The 26630-nt window shown below is 54.9% G+C and overlaps 1 protein-coding gene across 3 annotated transcripts in view; it reads left to right on the forward strand.

Moving 5' to 3' along the window:
* The window catches only part of SIRPA (signal regulatory protein alpha), a 42015-nt gene that overhangs the window by 10786 nt on the left and 4599 nt on the right, over window positions 1–26630 (forward strand). For 2 of the 3 annotated variants that reach the window (XM_045053803.1, XM_045053804.1), the window contains exons 3-8: window positions 8976–9332; window positions 13637–13957; window positions 14527–14883; window positions 16713–16820; window positions 19536–19560; window positions 26254–26293. In XM_045053803.1, coding sequence (XP_044909738.1) covers window positions 8976–9332; window positions 13637–13957; window positions 14527–14883; window positions 16713–16820; window positions 19536–19560; window positions 26254–26293 — 1208 coding nt within the window. The remainder of the gene's footprint in view (window positions 1–8975; window positions 9333–13636; window positions 13958–14526; window positions 14884–16712; window positions 16821–19535; window positions 19561–26253; window positions 26294–26630) is intronic. The other variant, XM_045053805.1, reaches the window with a different exon arrangement.

The raw sequence follows: 26630 nt of genomic DNA on the forward strand, positions 1-26630 counted from the left end.
AAACATCGGCTGCACACTAACGGCCGGCCAGCGCCGAGTGCTTTCCTCTCTGCCGGGCACAGTGCTGAGCTCTTCACACGCAGTAGCCTGCTTCCTCCTAGAACAACCCTAGTGTGGTCATTATTATGGTCATCCCCCGTCTACAGATGGGAAACCACGGGGCCAGAGGGGTGAAGACACTTCCTGGGGTCTCGTATGTGGCAGAGTTGGAATCTAAGCCAGAACGTGCATGCAACAAATACCAGGCAGTGGCATAAACTTGGAGGATACAGCAGGGCACAAAACTGAGGATCTGCCCTCCAAGAGCTTATAAGCGGAGCTAATGAAATTGACAAATAACTATGCAATACGTCAGGTGGTAGGTGATATGTAGGAAAATAAAACAGACCAAGGGACCTTGAAGGGGGCAGCATTTCCTACAGGGTGGCCAGGGAAGCCTTCTCAGGTAAGCCCGAAGGAGGCAAACCGGGCAGAGGCAGTCACAAGTGCAAAGGCCCTGAGGCGAATCTGACGTGATTGAGAGCCAGCTGTAGGGCCCTGGCGGCCACCAGAAGGATTCTGTGAAGGCTGCAGGAGGGTTTGGAACAAAGGAAGGATGTTACCTGGCTTGTTTTAAAGGCTCCTCTGGCTGCAAGGGGAGCGTGTGTTCTCTCGTGTGTCTCATAGCGAGCGATATGACTACAGGAAGGTCAGTTTGCATCCAGGTAAGGGAAGGTGGTGCAGAAAGGTGGCCAGAAGAGATCAGAGTCTGGCCAGATCTTGGCACGATCGGCACGAATCGGCACGAATCGGCCCGAATCGGCACGATCTGCTGGTGGGTGGGCTGCAAGGACATGGTGGGGAAAGGGGACCGTTCTCAGTCCAGTTTTCCAACCACTACCCTCTGCCTTGGGGAGAGAGACAGTGGTACCCCCTTTTTTACAGGCGAGAAAGGGGAGGCTTGAAGAAGAGTGACTTTGCCAAGTCACCCCTTGAGGGACGAGACATTCAGGTCTTCTGGCCCCGGAGCCCAAGCCCAGGCCCATTGTTGGCACCTCAGGAGTTTCCCTGCTCTGTGGAGCGGGCTGCTGGGGTCTACCCTCTCCCCGCAGGGATATGGCACCATGCCCAGTGCTCAGAGTTGCCTGGAGTGGGGGTGGAGGAGAGAGTACCCTGGGCACCCTGGGCACCCTGGGCCCACCCCCATTTTATTTACAAGGCCACATGCACCCCATTTATGCTGGCTCTAATGCCGCTGGTAGTGCCCGCCACGGCATCTGGGGAGCCTGCCCGATGGCTTTGCCCAGCGATGCCAGTGGACTGCTCCCGGCGATGGTCTGCTGTTCAGATGGCGACTGAAGCCATCCTTTAAGGTGCGAGGTTAGCCCAGTCCCAGGCTAGCCCTATCCCAGCTTGCTCGTGGTCAAATGAGTGTGTCCCAAGGACTCCGCTCCGGTCGCTCGATTGTGCACACCCCTTTCCTCGCCTCTGCGCCTTTGCTCCTGCGGATCCCCTTCCCTGGAATGCTTTCCCTTCTCCCCAGCCTCTGTCAGCCTTCCCGGCCCAGCCCGGAGGCCACCATGGCCAGCGAGCCTTCCCATGTCCCACCCCTGTCCCGAGACCCCGTCCCCAAGCCCCTTTTTCACTCACTTATCTCTCTCTAGGTGGTCACTGCCCATGTCCAGGACTCTGCCCCACACGGACAGGGACCCATCTTTGTGTCCTGTAGCGTCTAGGACGGGGCCTGGCAGCTGAGTGAGGTTTGAGAGGGCACGAATGAATCGGGCCACCTTGAGAGAGAATCAGGGCCTCGCTGCAGCTGTCGGAGCCCCAGCACACTGGCATCGAGCCCTGAGCTCCCCTCTTTCACTGCAGGATCCACAGCCTTCCACGCAAGGCCCCCTGTGGATCAGCCCTGGGGGGCGGGGGGGGGGGCGTCTGCTCCCTACCCCGGGGCATGAGTTCAGGGCTAGCACAGAGTAAGCGGGTGCTCAGCACGGTTCGAGCCCCCGGTCAAGGGCAGCACCCTGGACCAGCTGCCACACCGGGTCGCCCACCAGCAGCTGATGGCAGGGGTGAGGGGAGCGGCTCTCCCGCCCCTATTCTTAGCAGCCTTGCGTGTGGAAACTCACGCCGGCACCTGCACAGCTGGGCACGTGGGCACACAAGCGTTACACACACAGTGGTCCCCACGCACGCCGTCGTCCCTGCTTCTAGCACTCTGCCACCACACACGCTCATGTTCACACTCGTATGCACACTGCTCCCATTGCGCGCATGCTCCGCTCTCCCCCCCCCCAAGAGTGTGCGTACCCACAAGCACACGCCCATGCGCACGTCCTGGTCCTGTGCCCCCCTGCCTGCGGGCACATCCACACCCCCATGCTCACCCCATGCTCACCCATCCAGCACCCCCATGCTCACACCCCTCCCCGACATCTGCTCACACCCCCTGGGCACAGACATGCCCTCTCACGCCGCCGCCACGCTCACGCGCACCCAGGCCACCTGCGGCTCAGCAACTCTCCCGCACACAGTCCACACCCCCTCACCCCGCTTCTACACACTCTGGAGCAGCACTGTGGCTCCCTCCTGCCCACGCTCCCTTTGTACCCGCCCCCTTGGGCCCACGCACGCATCCGTGTGAGTCTGTGTGCTTTCGCCGGGCACACTCGTGCACACGTGTGCACGCTCCAGCGGAGTCTGCCCCTTCGCTCCTCCACACGCCCGCACTGCACGGTCTCACACACGGCCCGTAATCGTAACCCGGAAGATGCCAAAGGCAGTGCCCGGCGAGGTGTGTGTGTGGCATCATAAACCGGCAGCCGTCCCCCAAGGCGGGTGATGACGATCGCGCTCAGGGAGGGGGTTGCTGAGCTCCAACCCTGCCGTGGGGGCCGGGTGTTATTTGGGCCTTAGAGGGGTACTTAGCCCTGGGCCCTGCCAGAGCTCTGGCCGTAGCCCCCCAGGCCCCTGGGCTCCTTGAGTTTGTGGAAACCTGCTTCCGGGGACGGGTAGGCCCCCACGTGAGTGGCAGTGAGCACCCATGTGGGCAAAGCCTGTCTCTGGGCGAGGCACCTCCCAGCTCTGTGCTCGCGCCCTGATGAGGCAGGCTGGGGAGGAACCCCAGGCAAGTTTCAGTTCTACGTTGATTTGGTTTTTCCCATTAGAAAGCATCCATTCTTATTTTTTCACTTCCAATGAAAATTGTTTTCATCTTTGCTTGATCTCAAAAGCCATAGAGGAATGTCGTAAAAAAAAAAAAAAAAAAAGAATCAAATCTATTTTTCCGAGCTCGACGGTCAGGTCTCTGCCCCCATCCTACGGCCTCCCTCATATCATCCTGACTTATTTGTGGGAGACAGACTGGGGCGGCGGGAGCAGCAGGTCCCTGGGAGGGGGCTGGAGATGGGGTCAGAGAGGCCAGCAGGAATCACTTGTCTGAAGGGCGGGGGCTCATTCCAAATGTGATCATTTGAGTTATTCCTTTGAAGTGTATCTTCTCCACTTGTGTGCGGACTCCGTGAGCCCAGGGACGTTGCACAGCCCTTGCCCGGGGCCTGGTGCACAGTAGGCTCCAATCATTCACCGCTGACCTGCACTATGCTGTGAGCCCCCCACGTCCTGTGGACACTGGGTCCCTCCTATAACACGGGGCCGTTAGCACCCATTGTGCACGCTTCTCCCGCTAGAAAACTTTATTTTTTTTTCCAAAAGGAGTAAATGTTCGCTGAAGGAGCAGATTTCAGTATATTGTTGACCAGGAAGTGAAAAAGAAAATGTGCCAACCGCTGGCCTCCTTCCCCAGAAGTAACTCGCCACAGCATCATGGAGATCCTCGTTGCAGACCCTTCCCTCTAGACGTTCCATTGGTCAGTCACTATCTGCAGATTTTTTTTAATGCTTATTTATCTTGAGAGAGGGAGAGAGAGCACGGACAGGAGAGGGGCGGAGAGAGAGTCGAATCCCAGGCAGGCTCTTTGCTACCAGGGCAGAGCCGGACACAGGGCTCGAACCCACAAACTGTGAGGTCGCGACCTGAGCTGAAATCAAGAGTCGGGCGCTTAACTGACTGAGCCACCCAGTCGCCCCTCTGCAGGGATTAGTTGAGCGTCTCGTCTGTGCCAAGCACTGTATCAGATGCTGGGGGAAAGTAGCAGTGGAAGGAAAGGAAAGGGAAGGAAAGTTCTTGGAAGGGAGGTTCGTCTAAACGATAAACGTGTACGTAACATGACAAACATATATGTATCACACGTGTACATTTTTCCTATTACAAAATAGAATACTGTAAATGTTTAACATTCATCTAGTAACATACCCAAAACAGAAGGAAAAAGCCTTCAGTTTTAGATTTGTGATCCAAAGAGAGTTGCATTTTACAGCCTTGTATATAGTACCTTGCTGTTGTTTATTTAGATACAGTTTTATTTTATTTTACAAAGTCATAATCGTACTGAAAGCGTAGTTTTTCCTACTTTTTTATTGCACAAGTCGTGCGAACAGAAAACATGAAAGCAAAGTCCCTTGTAAATCCACGACCGAATTAACCACCGCTAACCTTTAATATATATTTTTTCTTTCAAAACTTAGAAGTCTGAGATCTCACTGACTATGTTACTGAGTGACTCTGATCTCATAATATAGTTTTGCATTGATAATTGTAATTCTGCGCCATCATCTGTCAAAGCGTGTTATGTATTTATTTTGAGAGAGTGAGAGAGAGAGAACGAGCAGGGGGAGGGGCAGAGAGAGAGGGAGAGAGAATCCCAAGCAGGCTCCGTGTTGTCAGCGCAGAGCCCGATGCAGGGCGGGAGATCGTGACTTGAGCTGAAATCGAGAGTCAGACGCTTCACTGACTGAGCCACCCGGGTGCCCCTAACCCATCATTTTTTAAAGATTTTTTTTAATTTTTTTTTCAACGTTTTTTATTTATTTTTGGGACAGAGAGAGACAGAGCATGAACGGGGGAGGGACAGAGAGAGAGGGAGACACAGAATCGGAAACAGGCTCCAGGCTCCGAGCCATCAGCCCAGAGCCTGACGCGGGGCTCGAACTCACGGACCGCGAGATCGTGACCTGGCTGAAGTCAGACGCTTAACCGACTGCGCCACCCAGGCGCCCCTAAAGATTTTTTTTAAAAGTAATCTCTATACCCAGAGGGGGCTCGAACTCATGACCCTGAAATCAAGAGTCACGCTCTCTACTGACCGAGCCAGCCAGGTGCCTCTACACCATCATTTATAGCGGCTGTAAACTTGGTCATCATGTGAATTCACCGTCACGGGATCGATCGGTCTCCTTCTCGTGGACATTAGCATAGTTCTGATTTTTATAAGAACACTTGAGTGAATGAAGTAAAATGTTTTCTCAAAGCCTTAGTTATCTGCGTATGATTTCACATCATTCTGTTTACTCACATTTATAACTGTTTTATTCACTCGTATCGCAGTTACCTTTGCTGGTATTCTGGGAGATTATTATTGTGTTTTTATACTTTTTTGTTGTCTCTAAATGCTTTGCGGTGAACAGGTTTTATTTGCATAATCACAATATCATTTAAAATTATGCCATGCAAAACTGTCCAGATTACCAGTTTCCACGGCGATGGCTTTTTATTTCTGTCCGCGAACTCCGTGTAGGGGGTAGGCCGTAATTCACTTAACCAGCCCCTCTCATTGGCCGTTTGGGTGTTCCCCCAACTTTTTCAAGCTCGTCGTGCGGGAACCCCACACGTGTTTGGGGTTATGTCCTCATGGAACAGCCCCACAAAGGCTGGTGAACAGCTTTCACACCTCTGGTACTTCCTGCCAAACTGCTTTCCCGAGAGGATGTTCCAATTTCCACCCCCACCAGCAGCGTGTGAGAATGCCTGTTCAGCCGCCCTCCTCTCCCGGAGATGGTTCAGGCCCCTGGACGGTGGTTCTCCCTGCCAGGAGGGCAGGGGAGAGCAGGAAATGGTTTTGTCCGCGATGCCAGCACGATGACCCCAGGCCCAGAACCGCGGGAGTGATTTTTAACAAGCCCGGTTCCCAGAACAGAACCTGCAGAGAAGAAGAAAAGCAGGCGAGCGAGAGAAAAAAAAACCCCTCTCTGCTGGAAAAAACACACACATACACAGATTAAAATAATATTTGGCACTTACGTCCCACTTTTAAAATTCTTCAAACGCTTTATAAACACTAGCTAATTAATTAAGCTGCCTAAATCTGGCTGCAGTTGGTAGAGAGCTCAAGAGAAGCTAAAAAAAAAAAAAAAAAAAGGGTTGGGGGGGACCAGCCCTACCCAACTCCAGATTTTATTGTCGCCCTGCCCGGGGTGTGATTACAGGCCTCCGGCTGCACCCCAAGAATAGCCCTGCTCCAACACGTTGCGCGCCTGATGCTGTAGCCCTCTCCTGCTCGCGTCGCTCCCCTCCCCAGCTGCTGACTCACAGCCCTGCACGGTGTTATTGATAAGGATAATAATAACTGGCGGCTATTCTGCGCGCCCCGGGGGCCAGGCGCGGTCCCAGGCGCCTGGCTTCGCTCGCACCGGCTCCTGGATGCGCCCTCGGCAGCTTCATTCGACACCCGAGCAAGCGAAATCCCTCCTTCCTTCCTGAGTGTGTTCGTTCAACGTGTGGTTATTGGGGGCCCCCTGTATGCCAGACGTGTTTCCAGGCAGGGGGTTGGAAGCAGTTCCTTGTGGATGCTACCTCCTGGCTGGGGGGAAACCCCACAATCAAGTCTGTAGATGTTAGGTCCGTGGGGATGATGGGAACAGAATCTAAAATTTACCCAGCACCTACGAGGCCGGCACTCACGTCCCACCGTGCCCCAGTCCTCATGCCTGCTCTGGGAGTGGATGCTCATACCCCACCTTATGGATGATGGAAGGGAGGCCCAGGGAGGGCGGTGCTGAGCTGGCGAGGAGGGGAACCCGCGCCTGTGCTCCCCACCCCACCCCCAGCCTGCATTTCTAGCACTTGCTGGGAGAAGCGGGTGACCCCTGGCCTGGGGAGTCAGGGCTGGGACGACCGGCCCAGGGGGCTGAGAGGCCTGTGCGGAGGCCCTGGGCTCGCCAGCAGCGAGGGCAGCCTGGAGTCCAGGGCCTTCCTGCTTTGGGCGCCCTGCCCCTGCCGGTGGGTGGCACCAGGCCACGGGCGGGTGGGCAGACCCCCAGGTCTCTCTCCTGCCCAGCCAGAGCCGGAGGGGGCTGCTCAGGGCGTCGGCTGCACCTTGTCTGGTGTACGAGGCAAAGACGTGGCCCAGGACAGGTGTCAGGGCGAGGCAAGGTCATACTGCAGGTCGGCGAGTGACCAGGAGGAGACACGTGGCCCGTCAGCACCTACGCCAGGCTGCCGCCACTCCGTGTCTGCGTTTCTTATTCTCCCTTCCCCCACTCTGTCCCCCTCTTTCGCTGTCCCTGTCCCTGTCCGCCTCTCCCTCGGCCTGTGTCTATCCCCCCGCCCTCTCTGTCTCCCCGGCTCTGTGTTTCTCCAGGGGCTTATTATGTGTCCTCTCTCCCCCGCCCCCACCTGGCTCAGAATCAGGCCCGGGCTGTGACCTGAGTATCTCAGCGACTTCTCTCAGCCACTTGACCCTGCCTTGTCACTTCCGGGCTGTGTCCCCCCCCCACCCCCACGCCCCCACCGTGTCTTCTGCCCCACTGCTCTCCAGTTTTTCAATTTATTTATTTATTTTGAAAGAGAGAGAGAGAGAGAGAGAGAGAGAGAGAGTAAGAGCAGGGGAGGGGCAGAGAGAGAGAATCCCAAGCAGGCTCCATGCTGTTAGCACAGAGCCTGCTGGGGGGCTCAAACTCACAAACTGGGAGATCAGGACCTGAGCCGAAATCGAGTCAGGGACTCAACCGACGGAGCCACCCAGGCGCCCCTGCTCTCCAGTTTAGGAGTCGGGCCTCCCCCGCCCCCACTGAGCCCAAGGAAGCCTTCCAGCTCCCTAGCCCGGGAGCCCTTGAGGCCTGACATGCGTCCAGCCCTTGTGCCCCCAGCGTCCAGTACGGTCTGGCCTGGAGACATATCAGCCAGAGTGGGAGTGAAGTTCACACAACAGACCCTTGCTCACTTACCTGTCACGGAATGACACACGGTAGCTTCCTGTGCCCCGCGTGGTGCTAAGTCACTTCTCTGTGTCATCCTGTTTTCAGAACAGAGCAGAGGGCCAGGGGGTGCCCCAGCCATCTTGTAGGTCAGGGCACTGAGACTCAAAACCCGTGGATAAACTCGGGTCATGTGTGAGTAAAAGGCAAGCCAGATTTCAGACCAGGTCAGGTGGCTCCAAAGACCAGATGCTCCTTGTCCACACTGTCCCTGGCCGAGGCTTATTGTGTGGTGCTGCCGGGGATCCATCGAGATGGGGTCATAGTAACTGTTAGGCAGATGAGGAAACTGAGGCTCGAGAGCCGTGAAGGCACCCGCTTGAACTAAGGCCGCCACTCCCATCCACGAGGAGCTGGGCAGTCAATCCCTTTTGGATCTCCTCGGTGGCCCAGGTGATGGCTGTAGTCACAAGGCAGTAAGGCCTGAGCCAGGATTCAAACCCAGGTCCTCCGGCCTCACGGCTTCACAGCCCGGATGAGCCCCAGCTGCCGAGTGTGGCTTCCTGGCTCGGGGCCTGCTTCCTGGGCCAGGCCCAAAAGAGAATCTAAGCTCCCCGTGGAGCCCCACGCACACCGTGCTGCCCCCCACCTCTGGGCCGTTGCCCAGCCGTGCCCTCTGTCAGGAACACGGCGCCCCTTCATCCTGGTGAGCTCAGAGCCCAGCTCAGACGTGACTTCTCCGGAGAGGGGCTCAGGACCTCCAGCCTGCTCCCCGCTGTTTCCTCGTCTGCAACAGGGTCCCGTGTCACAGGCTCGTCGCTAGGGCTACATGCCGGGTACACGCAGCGTGCTGAGCTCACGGTGTGCACTCGGTCGGTGAAAGCTGTTGTGGATAAACACTTGCGTGGACGGACAGGATCGCAGAAGGATGGTAAATAGCTGTTTTGTTCTCCCCCCAGGTGTGGCAGGTGAGGCGGAACTGCAGGTGATCCAGCCCGAGAAGTCGGTGTCTGTGGCGGCCGGACAGACGGCCACTCTTCACTGCACCCTGACCTCCCTGGTCCCCGTTGGGAAGGTCGAGTGGTTCAGGGGCACAGGGCCAGGCCGGGAGTTAATCTTCAGTTTCAGAGGAGACCCTCACTCCCCTCGAGTAACAAATGTTTCAGACGCCACAAGGAGAAACAACATGGACTTTTCCATCCGCATCAGTAACATCACCCCAGAAGACACGGGAACCTACTACTGTGTGAAGTTCCAGAAAGGGAACCCCGATGTGGAGTTTAAGTCTGGACCAGGCACCCAGGTCACCGTGAGCGGTGAGTATCGCTCCGTCCCCTGGTTGTGACGGCAAGTCAGTAAGAATGCCCTCCACCGTATGAGCAACAGATAAGGATCAGGTGCTTTGGCGGGTGCCCCTGAATCAGCCCCTGCCACGGATCAGGAAAGTTGAGGCCTGGAGAGGTTGTGCTATTTGCTGAAGGCCCCACGGCTGGTAAACGGTGGGAAAATCTGGAACCGCGGTCTGCAGGCTCCCAGCTCTTCCCTTTTCCAATCCTGACCAGCCCTCTGGCTCCAGCGATGAGGGACTGAAAGTCTGAGTGACTTTCCCAGTCACAAGGCCCAACCGCACCCCTGCCTCCGGAGAGACCTCCGCTCGATGTGGCCAGGGTTCTCTTTACTGAGCACTTACTAAGCACCTGCTGTGTGCATTCTCTGTTCCGGGTGCTTTGGAAGTCGCAGGGAACAAAACAGGCGAAGGCTTTTCTCTCATGAAGCTTACGTTCCCCTCCCTTCCAAGTAGGACAAGTGCACCCAGGGCAGGGAGGGGGAGAATGCAGTTGTTTAATTCATTTTCAGAAACCGCACCGAAAGAAAGTCCTGAGAGGCACAGGCTCGCTGTTTACTCTGACACCCTGGCTGGAGGAGATGCCAGAGGTTGGGGATTTGCTGTGGGTCTGTTCAGAAATCTGTCGCCGGATTCAGGGACCCACTCAGGCGGTCACTGAAGACTGCAGGCAGAGCTGGGGCATCTCAGAATGTCCATGTTAGGAGTTGCCTCCTTGAAACAGAAGATGATCATTGGGGGTTTCCTACCGGAGGCCTAGGATCCAAAATCCTGGGAGGTTGGCACCTGAGGGGCCCATCCCGCCCGGTCCCCCATGTACGGATTCAGAGCCTGAGGTCACAAGGTGACAGGGGCTTGCTCATGCTCACGTGTCCCGTGAGGAAGGAGCGCATTCCAGAACCCATCTCATTCCAGGCAGACTCCTTCCTGAGCCGGCTTTGGATTCGGTTTCCACGGAAGGGCCTAGCACATAGTAGGTGTGGCCTAAAACCAAGTTACCCTGAACCTTTGAACAGTGAGCCCGCGTTTTTCCTTTTTATCATTTCCCCCAAAGGTTCCGAAGCGCTACAACCCTCTCCTTGAAAATCGTGCCTTGTTCTGTTCGTCAGCAGTAAGCATGAACGAGAAAGAGTCCTTGGGGGGAGGCGGGGCTAGCATTACACCCCCAGATCAGACAGATAGGCGAACGTCTCATGAAGTGTTGAGCCTGTTCCTGGAGGACACGCACCCACACACGTGAGAGCATCCGGAGTCTTTCCCTGTTGTGGGATGTGGCTCCTTCGCTGAGCAGCCTGGGGCAGGGGCCTGGGCGGAGCAGGGGGGCCCCCGCCATGCCAGCGACACCACCCAGACACCCCATTCCTGGCTCTGCAGACTGCGGGTGACGGGGAGGCAGTTCATAGAGACTGTCCGGAGCCCCGTGAGCAAGAGTTCATTTTCTAGACTCTAGCTGTCCTCAGAAATGAGCTGTCCTCATTTCTCTCTGCCTCAGTCTCCTCATCTGCAAAATGGTCCTAATCGTGGACTCCCTTTAAGAGAGCTGAAGGATTTGAGGCGCTCTGACTGCGTCACCTGACACGGAGGAGGTGGCCCCTCAAGGTTGTGACCCGGCTCCCTTTGCTGGGCTCCGTTTCCTCACCTGCAGGAAGTGTATCATTAGACCAACCTCGGCGGGACATGAGGGGGACACAGTGATCCGCGTGAGCGGACAGACCCTCAGTGAGCCCTGGGTGCTCCTCCCAGAGCTGTCCGATCCTGGGCCAGTCTCGGCGTCCCTCAGGTCCTCCGTGTCCCATCTGTGCTGTGGTGATAATCGGGCTGCTGGTCAGGGGTCTCAGGATTGGAGAGGAGGTCCAGAGAGCCCCGGATGTGGGGGGTTAGGTGATTCTTGGGTATCTGCACGCAGCGGCTCCGGAAGTGGCCGAGCCCCGCCGCCTGGGTTCCCACCTAGCCCTGCCTTCCAGCTCTGTGATCTCTGATGAGTCATCCCCACATCGGGCCCCGTGTCCTCATCTCTGTGTGACAGCACAACCCCACTGCAGGGACTGAGTGAGCGAATGCGGTTAAGGTGCTAACAGCAGGGCCTGGCACGCGGTCAGTATCCCATGAATGTAGCTATAATAGGACCTTGGCTGGGTCCCTGTTCCTCCCAGGCCTCGAGTGTAAGGGGGGTGTGGGGACGGTGGTGGGTGCCTTTGAACCTGGGCTGCTCATTGGGATCGCCTGGGAAACGCTGAAAAAGATCCCCAGACCCTGACTCCACCCTAGAAATTCTGCTTTAATTGGTCAGACAGGAATCTGGGCAGGTGAATTATTTAACGACTCCGGGGGATGCTCACTGCCAGCACAGAAGCGCCCTGAGCTGGACGATCCCCGAGGTCACAGAGGAAACGCTGAATTTCTTCTTCCCCTGATAAGGGTGGCTTCCTGTGCTGCTGGGGCCGGAGAGGAGCTTCTCAGTGGGTGGGTGCTTCAGAATCACCCGTGCGCGTGACAGCTCCTTGGAAAATGAGCCTGATCGGGGTGGCCAGGGCACCCTCCTGAGGAACATGGCTGGGGCTGAGTTGCCTCCTGCCCTCCGGCCCAAAGAGGGGCTGGCGACACCCTGCTCAGATCCGAGCTGCCCCGCCAGGGGACCTTCCCATCTTTAACCACACGTGTGTCTGAACAGGTGCCGGAATCTGCGCAAAGCCTCGCTGCTCAGCCCCAGAGCCCTCTCTGCCTCGACACACCAAAATGTCACGGACAAAATCTGTCCTCCCTCTTTCAAAACGCTCCCAGCTCTCTGTAAATAGCTAATCTGCGGGAAAACGCCTGTGATCTCGTTTGTGTTTTGAAAGCCAATTCGCCAAACTTGTTTCCTGAGGGGATTATTAAAAGAAGAGGGAGAGAATCATAATTTGTTGGTTTCTGCTGCTTTCCTCATTTGGGGTTTTGCATGGCAGCTGCAGGGAGCTGGCTTTGGGACTTTTGTCGTGTTTCTGCTAAGCTTTTGTTCTGCTCTCTTACTGCCTAACGAACAAGTCGTTTCAGACGTAGGCACGGCCAGATCTCACGACAGTAATCATAGGTGCTGTTTACTAAGCACCTACTGTGTGCCAGGTTCTGTGTTTCACATACATCCTCCCATGTTACCAAGGTGGTATTTTGATCCGCGTGGTACCCAAACAGACACGGAGGTGTAGGAAGAAAGAACAGCGAAGCTCAAACTAATCATTCGTGTGTGCCGGGAGATGAGCCCCGCCCTTTGCTGTGTGCCCTCGGCTAGCTGCGTTCCTCCCTGAACCTTGTCCCATAAATGGGATCATACTGGGCCCCCCTCAAAGGTCTGCTGGAGGGATTAGGGAGCTGAGGGGAGGAATCAGCCTGGCGTCAGGTGCCCAAAATGCTGTCCTCAACCGGTAACTGATCACCTTGTCCCTGTAGGGCGTCCGGACTGCTGGTGTTTTCGTGTCTTATTTGGTGACACCTCCTTTCTGTGTCCCCAAAATGTCTGATGAGTTTTAGAGAGCAGGTTAAATATTTGCAAATGTAAATATTTGTAATATTTCCTGTGTTTGTTACGGAAGGCATTAGGTAATAATTAACAATTTGGAGACACCCTACGGGACCTTCTGTGGGTGAAATGCCCTCCCTCTCGAGTCACTGATGTCTGTGTTCCCAGGACACAAGAGGGCTTCTGCCTGCTCCGTAGGCCTGTGTCTCTGTCCTTGAAATTGATTCACGATTGAAAAATTAACCATCTTTGGCTTTCTCAGCACTCCGTGATCTTGGTTTTCAACCCAACACTGACCCAAGAGAAGAACGCAGATTCAGAAAAACAACCCCTCATTCCTCCCTCTCAGTTTCAGGGATTGGAGACGAGACCCTATGGAATATTTGTGGAAAGAGTGAAAACTAGACTAAATTCGCAAATACCTGAAGGGAGAGCTCCAGGTGTAAGTTAAGTTTGGGATAAAGACAGATCCGAGTTTGGTCCTGGAGAAGCATTTTCAGTGTTAAATTCAAAGCAAAACTGCCTGTATTTGCCTCACCTGCCCCTCACTCCCACCCGAGTAGGCGAAAGGCCTGCGGTCCCCTCTCACCGGGGGCGCTGGGCTTGGCCACGTCCAGGCCTACGGGCGGCTGGCCACCTGGTTCCAGCTCTCCTGGGGGCCCCCTCCACCCCTGCAGGGCTGGAAAATAATCCGTGAGGGTTCTGCACAGTGTCACATACCTGTCGTTGGTGAGGATGACCACAGTCATGCTTACTGCTCGTAAATGCTCCTCTTGTAGCCAAACCCTCTCCCCCCGTGGTGTCGGGCCCCACGGCCAGGGCCACACCTGAGCAGACTGTGAGCTTCACCTGCGAGTCCCACGGCTTCTCCCCCAGAAACGTCACCCTGAAATGGTTCAAAAACGGGAATGAGCTGGCAGCCTCCCAGACCACCGTGGACCCAGAGGGAGACAGCGCTTCCTACAGCATCTCCAGCACAACCACGCTGCCGCTGGCCCCGGGGGACGTTCGCTCCCAGGTCATCTGCGAGGTGGCCCACGTGACCCTGCAGGGGGGCCCTCCTCTTCGTGGGACTGCCAACTTGTCCGAGACCCTCCGAGGTAGATGCCCGTCACCCCCGGCCCAAGCCCAGCTCCGGCCCCCAAGCCTCCCAGCCTGCCCCTCCCCCACTCCGTGCTCCCAGCCTTCCATCCCCTGGAACCTGCCTCCTGACAGACCCTCCCAATCACCGGGCACCCAGGGGTACCGTCACCTCCTCCTGTTTTAACGGCAGTTCCGGGTGAACACCTACCGTGCTAGGTAGTTCGATTTACTTTCCCATAGCCACTCCAATTATTGAGCACCTACTGTAATCCAGCCACTGTGTGCTTGGTGACTTCATGGATTTTGCTAGTTATTCGATTCCAAATGCATGCTGGGGGCTCGATTTCACTCATTACCCTAATAGGAGCTACCAGTAGGTACCTTGAGCACCTACTGTGTACTAGGCACTGTGCTTAGGGGATTTCATTCGCATGCAAAGACTACCCTCAGTGTTTGAGCACCAGCTGTATGCCTAGCACTGATCTGGGTGATTCCCTTGCTGCGTGGGGGGACCTAAGTTCTCTAGCCCCTCCCTGGTGATGTGTCTGTTCCATGAGGTCAGAGCTTCTGCTCTGTGCTGTTTCAGTTCCACCCACCTTGGAGGTTGCCCAGCAACCCGTGACAGGGGACCAGGTGAAGGTCATTTGCCAAGTGAAGAAGTTCTACCCCCAGCGCCTACAGCTGACCTGGTTGGAGAACGGAAACGTGTCCCGAACAGAAACGGCCTCGACGGCCTCGACGGCCTCGACGGCCTCGAACCTCATAGAGAACAAGGATGGGACCTTTAACTGGACGAGCTGGCTCCTGGTGAATTTATCCGCCCACAGGGAAGATGTGGTTTTCACCTGCCAGGTGCAGCATGACGGGCAGCCCGCGGTCACCAAAAACCATACCCTTGTGGTCTCTGCCCACCAGAAGGACCAGGAAACGCATACGACCCAGGGTGAGGTCAAGATGCCAACTGACCTGGCACGTTAAATTCTATCTTTCCTTTTTTTCATGTGAAAAGCAGTCATTCATGCCTAGAATAATCTAGAAGTCTATAGATACACGGTCAAATTTTAAAGTGAGTGCCCCTCCCCCATAGCCCACACTCCCAAGAGTGACCACTGGTAAGAGTTTGGTTCGTGTCTCTGTAGATCTTTTGACATAAACATACATTAAAGAGAGTTGGGAGGGAGGGAGACTGGACTGTCCCTAGCTTCCCGCCACCTGCTCCTTCACCTGCCAGAGCTTAATTCACCAGGCCAGGCCAGCCACCTCCTCCTCCTGTTCTTTCGCACTTCACCTTGATCTCTCTGGCTGCCTTCGCAAGCCTGCACCCCAGGAATGGGGTGGAGGGCCTCAGAATCTTTACAGCTTATCACACGTATAATCACTGCTGTAATGAATGACCTTGCACCTGCTCTGTGACGTGTGCAGCTGTTTCTGGGGGACGATTTCCGAAAAAGCATTTCTAGGCCAAAGTGCATATGCCCCTCTAAGACGGCCACCCCCGTGTTGGAGCGAAAGGTGTCGGGGTTTCATTTGCTCAGCCCCTCCCAACGCATTGTCGGGGTATCTCTCTTCTGTCGTCAAATTAGCAGCACCCGGTTGGCGTTCTGGTGCCACTATGGAATGTTCCATCACTTGCCCGTTCGCCTGGCTCTGCCTTGTACGTGGCCGACCTTTCGAATGGGTTACAGTAGAGACCATTTCTTTCCTCGCTGCATCCTGTGAGGGAACAGGGAAGCTTTAGGAGGCGTGGGGCCCTCCAGGGTGTCCCGTTGATGTCCCTGATGCCTGGCTTCCATAGGATGAGCACTCTACTGGGAGCTGGGACGCGTGGATTTCGACTCTGGCTCTGTCGCAAACGTGCTGGGTGGCCTCAGACAAGTCAGTGCCTCTCTCTGGGCCTCCTTGCTTGCTTTATGGCAGTATGCAAGAGGAGGAACTTGACCCTTCAGCTTTGAGACTCAGCTGCTAGGGACCATGGCTGTCTTGTTCGGCCTCATAGCTTTAGGACCCGCACACACCCAGGCACAGAGTAGATAGGAAATGCTTTCAAAACAAATGAAAGAGTGAGTTTGTTGGTTGATTGTTCATTTAGTAAGTTAATCCTCAGAGCTATCCAATGAGGTCGAGGTTACTGTTGGCCTCAATAACACAAGAGGAAGTCAGTGTGTAGAGGGAGGTTTGAATGACTCACTCTGGGACACACAACCAGGGGCACTGTTTGCACCCATGTGTCCATGGCTCAGAGCCCTGCTCCTGACTACCCACAATGCTCTAGTGCAGGATCCCCTACCTGTGCCCTGGCACCAGCCCCGCCCACACAGTCTCCCTTACAGGTGTCCCGGGTTCAGAGCTCCTATGCCCGGGTCCCGGGCACAGATGAGTCGACTGCTCCTGAGAGCTCTGTAGAGTAGTCGCGATTCGGAGTTTCACCACTGCCGTGGTGGCCACCCTGTGGCTAGTTCCAGATGAAAGGGAACATGTTTCTGTTCCTTGGGGGTGAGATTTCTGCCCACGTCCTGAAGCCAGGGTTCCTCCATAGCAGTCGGCAACAAACATCTTCCCTCCTGGCACATCAGCGTGATGTTAGCACTGCCCACGGTGGCCCCCGCCGGGAAGGGTGTGCCTACCCCTGAACGTGCCCCCGTGGCTCCCAACACGTACGGCCAGATGGTCTCCGTTCGTGATGCCTACCTCGCGGTGAAAAGGGGTGGTGGGTATTAAGTTTCGCTGTTTCTAAGCTGCATACATGAAGCCTCTGTTCCGTGTGGTCCCTAGACAAAAATGAAAGCCAGACCATCTTCATTGTGGTGGGCGTGGTTTGTGCCCTGCTGGTGACTCTCGTGATCGCAGCCCTCTACCTCCTCCGAATCCGACAGAAGAAAGGTGCGTGGATTTTCCTCTTCCTCCCCAAGAGTTTGCGCCCCGAGGCTGTCCTTCCCAGAGGGCGAGGCCGTGAGGAAGTCCAGTCTCTTCCACAAAGAGCCCAGCAGTAGCTGGTGCCATGGCTGGTGCAGCACCGTCACCAGGCTGGATTGGGGAGGGGGGCCCTCCCTCGGCCTTGCCTCATGGGCGCAAGATAGCCGTCACTGCTCCAGGCCTCACCTCCTCACGGGACCACCACCAAGGTGAAGAGCAGGGAGATGCCAGGGTGTGAAGAGGGCCTCCCGAGGAAACAGTATTTGCCGGTAACCCCGGCAAACTCCTGCTTTCCTCTTACCTGTCCAGGTTGACACGTCCAGCCCGTAGGCAGGAGGCTGGAGGGAGTAGGGATCATACCAGCACCTTCCCTAAAACCATTGGAAAGATTAAATGGGTGATGTCACGTGAAATGTGAGGACAGTGCCTGGCACACAGCAGGTGCTCAGTAAATGTTGTCAGAATTGTACATGAGCCCAGAAACATGAGCCACCTTCCTGGAAAGCTGTCCTCACGGCAGCAAGGCACACAGCCTCTGGCTCCCCAGCAGGAGGGCACCAGTTCAAATCTAGGACATCATGCCCTTGTTTGAGTGCATGTAGTTACTGCTGTGACAAGGCCTCTGACTTTGGAGTCAGACAAACCAGGGCTCCAGACCTTTGTTACATGCTCTAAACGATCAGTTTGGCTTCCGTGAGCCTCGGTTTCCTCACCCGTAAAATGGGTAGAGCAGTGCCTCCCTTGGAGGAGACCATTTTAAGCCAGCGTTTCTGCACCTTAACTTGACTTCAAGTTATAGAAATACACTTCATGCCTCAACCCAGCACGTACGTACCACACTCCTATAGATAAAATTGGAACTCTGATATTTGCTTTTCTGTCCTAGTCTATACTAAATTCTCTTTAACATGCTGCTTGTGACCCACCATATGCCACGGACTGTGACGCGCAAAGTGCTGTCCCGAGCTGCCTCTCTGCACCCAGACCCCTAGGCTGGGCTCAGATGGGCGTGCTGTTCACACCTCTCCTCTGCAGCCCCTCCCCTCCGGCCCCCAGGTTTCCCTCCTTCCTGGACTGGCTGAAAGCATTTGGCTGTGAGTCCTGGCCGAGCCTTAGCTCCCCATCTGGGAGGCTGGCATCAGGCCCCACCTTTCTGGAATCTGGAAGGGCTTCTGCCAGGTGATCCACCCGGTGGTTTTTCCCTAACGTCCAAGGAGAGCCTTCGCACGGGAAGGGTGGCGAAGCAGAGTCCGCTGCCCAGTGAGGGTCGGATAGCATTCGCGGTGGCCGTTAGTGAAATCCCAGCCCCTGGGTGACGGGTCTCTTTGGGTGCAGAGCCCAGCTGTCACACGGAGGCTTGGTGACAGTGACAACTAGCACTCCCTCAGTTCGCCTCATGTGCCAGGCATTGTTCTCCCCACAGACTTCTGTAGTGGTGTTACTAACCCACTTTTACCGATGAGGAAACTGAGGCATGGAGATGTTCTAAAACTTGCCCAGGGCCTCACAGCTGGTCAGTGGCGGGGCCGGGATTCAAACCTGGTCAGCGGGTCCCCCAGGGACCATGTTTGGGATCACTCTACACATCGTCTCCTCCCCGGTGAGATGACCTTTCCCCTCATTGGTCCCTGGAGGAGTCTGCCCATCCTCCCAACACTCGCGATGAAATGTCCTGATTTCAGCCCTCCTGCTTACCAGCTGTGTGGCTCCAGGGAGACACCGAGTCTCTTTGGTGTAAAGTGAGTGGTCAGTGTCCTGTCATTGGACTCCCTGAGACGACCCACGTCCCGGCACTTTGCAACCCATCGGCGTCCATTTGGACATTGGATGCCGGGCTGCAGCCTTCCCAGCTGGTACCCGCTCACCTAAAACTCCACCGCCTGTCCAGGCACCAGGCATTCACCCGGCAGGGAGAATTCTCGCCTTGTGGCAGCCTCCAGCCTGTCAAAGCGCGGTGCAGAGCGCGTTTGGTGTGCAGGTTGCTTTTTAATTACAATTTTACAGTGGCATGGGAGTCCAATAGTGGCCAAACCCCAGCAGCTTCTCTGTGGGATGCCCCATATCATAGGCTTAAAATCTCTGAACCAGATGGACCCTTTCTTCCCTCCTAAGATCCTTTTTTGGAAAGTGGTGACATGAAAATAAATGGATGTCCAGCCCAACCCTGTGAGCTGGAGAGCTGAAATCCAAGCTCACAGAGGGGAAGTGACCCACCAGGGTCACACGGCGAGTGAGCTGGGGTCGGTGGGGGGGGAGACATGGGATGCACACCGGCTCCCCACCCCCCCACCCCCGACTAGAGTCTGTTCTCCAGCAGTGAAGGGCCTGTAGGGGTCCTGTAGGGTCTCAGGTAAGGTGTATCGTGAGTGGAACTGAGGCCCAGACAGAGCAGGGCAGTTGGCCCCTCCTGGGCTGAAGGCTGCTTTGAGATCTGACCTTGGTAACGCCCAGAAGTGGGGAAGTGGGAAGGCCCAGCCCACTGGCCCTCCTGACAGAAGATGATGGAACACCCCACTGGAGTGAGCATGGGGGAATTCCTGTGGTTCAAAGGAGGTGATTTCAACAATTCCTCACAACCTCCCTGGAGGCAAACCTTTGTCCCCCCCACCAAAAGAGTTACGTAAGAACAGTGTTTCTAGGTTAAATAACTGGTTTTTGTTTTTTGTTTTTTGTCTCTTTCAGCCAAGGGCTCCACTTCTTCTACGAGGTAAGTGTGCCGCTGGGCTAGGATGCCTCTGCAGTGGTTGGTTGCTTGTTGGTTGGTTGGTTGGTGGTTGGTTGGTTGGTTGGTGGTTGGTTGGTGGTTGGTTGGTTGGTTGGTTGGTGGTTGGTTGGTTGGTTGGTGGTTGGTTGGTGGTTGGTTGGTTGGTTGGTTGGTGGTTGGTTGGTTGGTTGGTGGTGGGTTGGTTGGTTGGTGGTTGGTTGGTTGGTTGTTGATTGGTTGGTGGTTGGTTGGTTGGTTGGTTGGTTGTTGATTGGTTAGTTGGTTGGTGGTTGGTTGCTTGGTGGTTGGTTGGTTGGTTGGTTGGTTGTTGGTTGGTTGGTTGGTGGTTGATTGGTTGGTTGTTGATTGGTTGGTAGGTTGGTTGGTTGGTTGTTGATTGGTTGGTTGTTGGTTGGTTGGTTGGTTGTGGTTGGTTGTTTGGTTGGTGGTTGGTTGGTTGGTGGGTGGTTGGTTGGTTGGTTGGTTGTTGATTAGTTGGTTGGTTGTTGATTAGTTGGTTGGTTGGGGGTTGGTTGGTTGGTGGTTGGTTGGTTGTTGATTGGTTGGTTGGTTGTTGATTGGTTGGTTGGTTGGTGGTTGGTTGGCTGGTTGGTGGTTAGTTGGTTGGTTGGTTGACAACGCCCAAAACCTGAAAAGCAGAGTCCACACCCACTGACCCTGACTCCTGTGCCAGGCAACCTTCCCATTTCTCTCCTTTGTCAGCTGCTCTGCCAGGTCTGTTTTTCATGATTGTCTCAAATGAGGCGATTTCCGCACACAGAGGCTCTGATTTCCTGCCTGCTGTCCGTAGACAGCAAGACCTTCATCACATTTCATCTGGGTGGTGGCAGAAAGCTGCCGCACACACACAGCTCCCAGATCCAAGCTGGTACTCTGCCCTTGCCTTCATTCGTTCACTGTGTGTTGACTTCCTTGGCACGGGTGACCCTGGGAATGCCAAGGTACGTAGGGTAGAAGCCTCGTACTGCCCTCTTGAAGCCCAGGGCCTGGTCAGGGGCTAGCGTGTGACATTACGTCACAGATGGTACGTTAGTTTGCTGGTTCATGTTTGCAGTGATTTTTGCTGAGTCTCTACTATGTGCCAGCTGTTCCGGGTGCTGGAGAGACAGCAGTGAACAAGAATCCAGGCCTTCGTGGGCCTCAGACTCCAGTGAGAGAAGGAAGCGATGTGTAATGTCATGTCAGGTGGTAACGAGTCAGGCCCAGCAAGGGGATGGAGATGAATGGGGGGAGCTAGTTTAGGCCGGGGAGCAGGCTTCCTCTGTTGAAAAGAGGATGTGAGCAGGGACCTGAGCCAGGACGCTGTGAAGGAGGGCTGTCTGCTGGGCCAGAGAGTGGGCGTGGCCAAAGCCAGAGGACCCGAGGAGGCCTGTGGGCTGGGGCAGAAGGAACACGAGGGAGGGCAAGAGATGAGCCTAGAGAGATTCAGGTCTGCGGTTTCAGCCCAAGGCCGTGCAGCCAGGTTTATTACTAATTCAGACTTTTCAGCTTCTAAAGGAAAGCCCCTGATACTCACCCCCAGTGGAGAGATCCAGAGATCCCCATAATCTACCACTTGAATGTACCTGCATGGAAACAATAAATAAATTGCATGGGCATGCCCCGCATGGGCAATAAATAAAAGCCATAAATAGCTTCATGTTGGTTCAGGTCAGGTTTTGCTAACAAATAGGTTGTGCAATTCTCTTTCTTTTCTTCCTTTTCTTTCTTTCTTTCTTTCTTTCTTTCTTTCTTTCTTTCTTTCTTTCTCTCTCCTTCCCTCCTTCCCTCTCTTTCTTTCTTTCTTTCTTTCTTTCTTTCTTTCTTTCTTTCAAGAGCTTTGTGGATTTCTGAATGCAGAGCAGGAACTGAGGTTCTGGGGTGGAGGCCAGCGGTCTAGGGTTTTACCCCCTGTGGGATGAGGAGCCATAGGAGGGAGATTGATCTGACTTTGGTTTTAAAAGTACCACCTGACCGCCATGTGGGGAACAAGCTGTAGGAGCTGAGGGTAGAGGAGGTAGAGGGGCCTGGGAGGAGGCTACTGCAGTGGTCCAAGCACATGATGGTGGCCTGGACCGTGGCAGTGGGATGACTGAGAAATGCTCAGATCCTGGATACGTTTTGGAGGTAGAGTCAAGAGGTCTTGCTGATGGACTGTAGAGTCAAGGACAACGCCAAGGTTGGGGGCAATGGGGGCGTTGTGTGTGTGTGTGTATGCCGGGTACACTCTTTTCCAAGGGCAAGACTCAAATTCTGTCCTTTGCCTAAAAACCTTCAGTGGCTCCCTACGGCCCTCAACATAGTCCAGCCGCACTACTGAGGCCCTCAAGCCCCTCGTGGTCTGGCCTTTACTAACTTGGACAGTTTCATTCCTGGCCACTCCCCAGCCCTCGTGCTTGGTGACTCAGACTGGCTGCACTCCCTTCACAGCCTCCCACACGCTGTGTCCTCACTGTCCTTCCAGCCCTTGCGTGCTGGCCTCTCTCCCTGAGATGTGCTCAGGCACCACCCAAGGTCTCTACCATGCCAGGAGGCAGCAGTCACAGTGGGTTCTGTGAACAGCGCCCCCTGGAGATGTGCCACATGGGAGGTCACCCTTTCATCTGCTTACCTCCCGCCCTTTCTCCCGGTTCGGAGAGGGGCATTACCACCCCCCCAGGACGGAGGCCCATCCTGCGAGCTCTCCTGGGGCCCCTGCACTGACACCTTGGTGGTATATTCAAACTGTCAATGCACGTGCCCCGTGTTATAACCCACCCCGTGACTGCTGAACTTCACACCATGCCTGGAATGGAGTAGGTGCTCAGTTAAGGTGTGTTGAATGAACAAATGAATGCGGACTGAACGAATGCCACCCCAGACCGTGGTCCCAATCCCCATCTCTTCCTCCCCCGGATCCCTAAAACTCTCCTTCTCCAAGTGCTTCGCGGCCTCAGATACGGATCGCTCTTTTTTCTTTTCTTTTTTCCTTATTGTCGCCGTTATTTTTTACTCGTCTGATCTCCCCAGTTAGACAGTAAGTTCCCGAAAGAAAGGGGTGGTGTCAATAATAATAATAATAACAGCCTCGGCCGCTAACATTTATCAAGCACTGACTGCGTTCCGGGAACCGATCTATGCCTTTTCCCATAGTAGCCCGTTGGTGATTTTAATTATAGCAAAACCCCTCTGATTTGCAATCATCCCGTTTTAATTGAACAGAGCTTCTCCACCTCAAGTGTGTGGCAGAATTTTCTAGACGGCTTGTTCAAACACAGATTACTGGCCCCCCCCCGCCCCCGACTTTCTGCTGCAGAATTTCCATTCCTAACGAGTTCCCAAGTGGTGCTGATGTTGTTGCCTCCAACCCAGACTTTGAGAACCCTTGTTCTAGAAGCTTCTTCTTGGCCGTGTGTGTGTGTGTGTGTGTGCTGGAAGAAGCCGAGGCTCAGAGAAGTCGTGAAGCCCAGATACCTCTGACGCTGAACGCTGGTGCTCTGATGCTCTCCTTCCCCAGAGAAGCCAACCGTTTTCTGCCTGTTTTCTATTTTTCCAACGTGAACCTACCAAGGGAGCCGTCAGATTGCTCTGTCCCTTTCATCTCTCCAAACCAAAGCGATAGCTGGTGAGAGGTAATGGTAGTTTCCATGCAGCGCTGGCTTCAGTCGGCTGGCTGGGATCAGACGCTTTCCAGAGGACGCTGGCGTGGGTAACAACCGAGCACCTCGGGGAGGGTGCCGAGGGAGGGGCGGGGGGAGGCCGCCGCTTTGAGCTCAAAGGGCCCTTCGGGTTGCAGGGCTGGTGAGGGCCTGGGTAGCTCTCACTCCCTGGGTTGGGAGCGTGCAGGTAGAACATTGTCTGTAATCTCCCCCAGCTCAGACGAGAGCAAACCATGTCTCCGCTCCCTTAATTGGGCACTGGGGTTCGTTCGGGCGGCCATTTGTTCACTTGTCAGACATTCAGCGCGTTTATTCTTGGAATATTTAGGGCTTCTCTGATTCTTTCATTTATTCATCTGAATTGAGCCCAGCTCCGTGCCAGGCCTTAAGCTGGGGGATTGTGAAGGAGAGCGAAATAGACACTCGCCCCGGTCTCGTGGCCCTTTTGATTCCGCGTTCATTCATTCATTCATTCACTCACTCAACAAATACTTTGGGGGCGCTGCCAGTGTATGAGCCCGTCACCGGGTGTCGGGGCTCCAGCGCGGAGCCCACGGTCCATCAGGGGGCAGGTCACCAAGCAAGGTGGGGGGGAGGTTAATGCACGCTGTGATGCGGGCGCTGACTAAATAAAATACAGCTGGGCACGGAGCAGAGCAGGGGGTGGGGTGCCGTGGGCGGTCAGGGCAAGCTTGGCTAAGGAGGTGACATTCAGAAGGTAGCGGAAGGACGAGGAGGCTCCCGCTGCGGGAATATCTGGGGCAAGAGTGGACCAGGCAGAGGGAACGGCCAGTGCCAAGACCCCGAGGCAGGAGCAGTTGGAAATGTTCATGGAACACGGAGGAGGTCAGAGCAGCTGGCCTGGAGTGGGCGAGGGGAAGAGATGGGAGGCTAGAACATTCCGGGGGGGGGGGGGGCAGCGATCGTGCGGCTGAACCATCCCGGATACAGACATGGATCTCCCTGTGTGCTGACAGTGGGTTGAGGGTTTGGAGCGGAATATAACGTGACCTCACTTATGCCTTTTCCAATGTGGAGAATGGCAGGCCGAGGGGCGGACACAGAAGCAGGGACGCCGGAGAGGCTCCTGAGGACGGTGGGGGAGGCTGAGTGGCTGGGATTTTGGAAGCAGAGTCAGCAAGCGCTGGGATGGGTTAACATGGGTTGTAAAGGAGGGCAGAGGAGGGTCAGGGTTGACTCCCACTTCTGTAGCCTGCGCACAGGGATGGGTAACAGCAGTGCCGTTCTCAGACACAGGACAGCCGGACACAACCAAATGGATGATTACTTCCAGTCCGCTCTGAAAGAGAGGAACCCAGTGTTCTGAGACTGGAGTTTGGGGTTCAGTGGAGGTTTCCCCGAGAAAGGACTATTTGAAACCACATCTGAGGGAAGAGAAGCAGTGAAGCGAATGAAGAGGCAAGGAGGGCTGCATGTGCAAAGGCCCCGGGGCAGCCTATCTTCATGCCAGGTCACCTTGGAGCACTTGTACCCACGTGCTGAGGAAGCGTGGCAGGCAGGCGGCGGACAGACGCATACGCCAGATTGGAAAATAGGCAAGGGGGCTTGGGGCTGTCACGGAGGGGCAGTCTAGACAGTCCACCACTGTCACAGAAGTGTCGCCCAAGGAGGCAACACCACAGTTGAGTCTTGAAGAGTGCACAAGAGTTCACCAAGAGACAAAGCGGCGGAGGGCAGCTTTCCAGGCCGTCGTGGACGCAAAATGCATCTCATCGAATAACCCTCAGGAGAGATTTGGTGGGTGGGTAAGTGGGTCACCGAGGTCAGGAGCGTGAAGGGGCCTGGGGGAGGTCAGCAGAGGCCAGACCGTGCGGGGCTGACGCGCAGGGTGATGAGTCTTACTCGAACCAGAGGCAGCGGGGGTTCCTGGAAGGGTTGGAAGCAATAGGGGTGTGGATAGACCTTCGTGATCTTCCTCCGCAGCCAGCGTCCCTGCTCCCAGAGGGTTGTTTCTGTGGCCACGTGGGGCTTGTCATGCCCCAGAACTGCTTTCTGAGCCAAGAGCTCATGCCAAATCCATTAATAACCCTGCTGCCAAGCCCCATTGCTCATTTCTGACATTATCCAGGCTAACATCCCTGGAGTTGCCGGCCTGAGAATTTACACAACTCCTACAGAAACAGTGGCTCCGGGTTGCTCACCACCTTGACCATGACCCTGCAGTGAGCCAAGCGATGGCCTCCAATTACAGAATCAAGTGCATGAACAGCTTCTTTGATTAACCAGGACACCGTTCCGCCTCTCTCTCTCTCTCTTTTTTTTTTTTTTTTTAATGCTGAGACCTAGATGTGTAGAATAGAGAACGTGTGGAAAATACGGGAACGAAATGGAAGAAAAAAAAAAAAATCCCTCCCAAAGACCACTGCGGTTAGCATTTTACTATGTTTCCTTCCCGGGTGATCCACACAATTTTGTAGGCTTGGGATCATTCCAGAGAATGTTGCCTTTTTGCTTATCATTTTAATGTAATCATTTGTAATAAAAAAAAAAAAAAGCCCTTCCTCATAAACCTTTTAAGTTTTTATCTATGAGTCTATCCTGATTTCCTTAACCAGCTCCAACTGGCAGAGCTGTAACATGGAAACCTTCCTCCCTATCCCGCTCTGTGACAAATGCCTCTGTGCAGCAAGCTTTTTCTATATTTTGAGTTCTCCCAAAAAAATGTGCACTTATGAGTCAAGCTCTCGATTTTGCCAAGCTGTCTTCCCAAAAGGGTGTGGGTTTAACCTTCCCGTCAGCAATGCGTGAACGTGTCTGTTTCACCATACCTTCCCCAGCACCCGGTATTTCAACTTTTGAAGATCCTTGCTGGGGAAGAGTGGGTTTAAAAAAAAAAAAAGGGGAGGGAGCGCCTTGCTGAAAGTTCCTCTTTAGTGAGATTGACCCCTTTGTCCAAACATTTGATAAAGCCGTTGTGTTTCTGTTGTGACTTGCTCCGCCCATATAGGAAATGGAACCGAAATGTTATTCTTACCAATTTGCATGAGCACTGGAGATAGTGAGGATATTTTTATCTGTGTGTCTCTTTCCTTTTTAGGTTGCATGAGCCCGAGAAGAATACCAGAGAAATAACCCAGGTACAGTCCTTGGTGAGATGCCCTTCCTGGTACTCTCACTGGTGCAATCTCTTTGCATCAACCAGAGTTGCAGATTCTGTTCTAAATTAAGACTCCTTCCTCGGAGTGGGGGAAGGGGTGGGGTGGAGGCAGGGGTGGAGAGAGTGGGGGGATGCTCACAGTCCTCTTTTCCCCCTTGTCCTCTGCCCCAGCCAGGAGAAGGTCACCACCTCCTTGACCCAGGGCACCCAACACACAACTCCAGGGGGCACCGCTCACAGTTTGTTCACCGATCGCCTCATGCAAGGGCATGCTCCCTTTCTGGCACTTTCTCCGCAGCACTGCCGGGGCGATTTCA

Source organism: Felis catus, chromosome A3, assembly GCF_018350175.1.
Source record: "Felis catus isolate Fca126 chromosome A3, F.catus_Fca126_mat1.0, whole genome shotgun sequence".
NCBI classification, from domain to species: Eukaryota; Metazoa; Chordata; class Mammalia; order Carnivora; family Felidae; genus Felis; species Felis catus.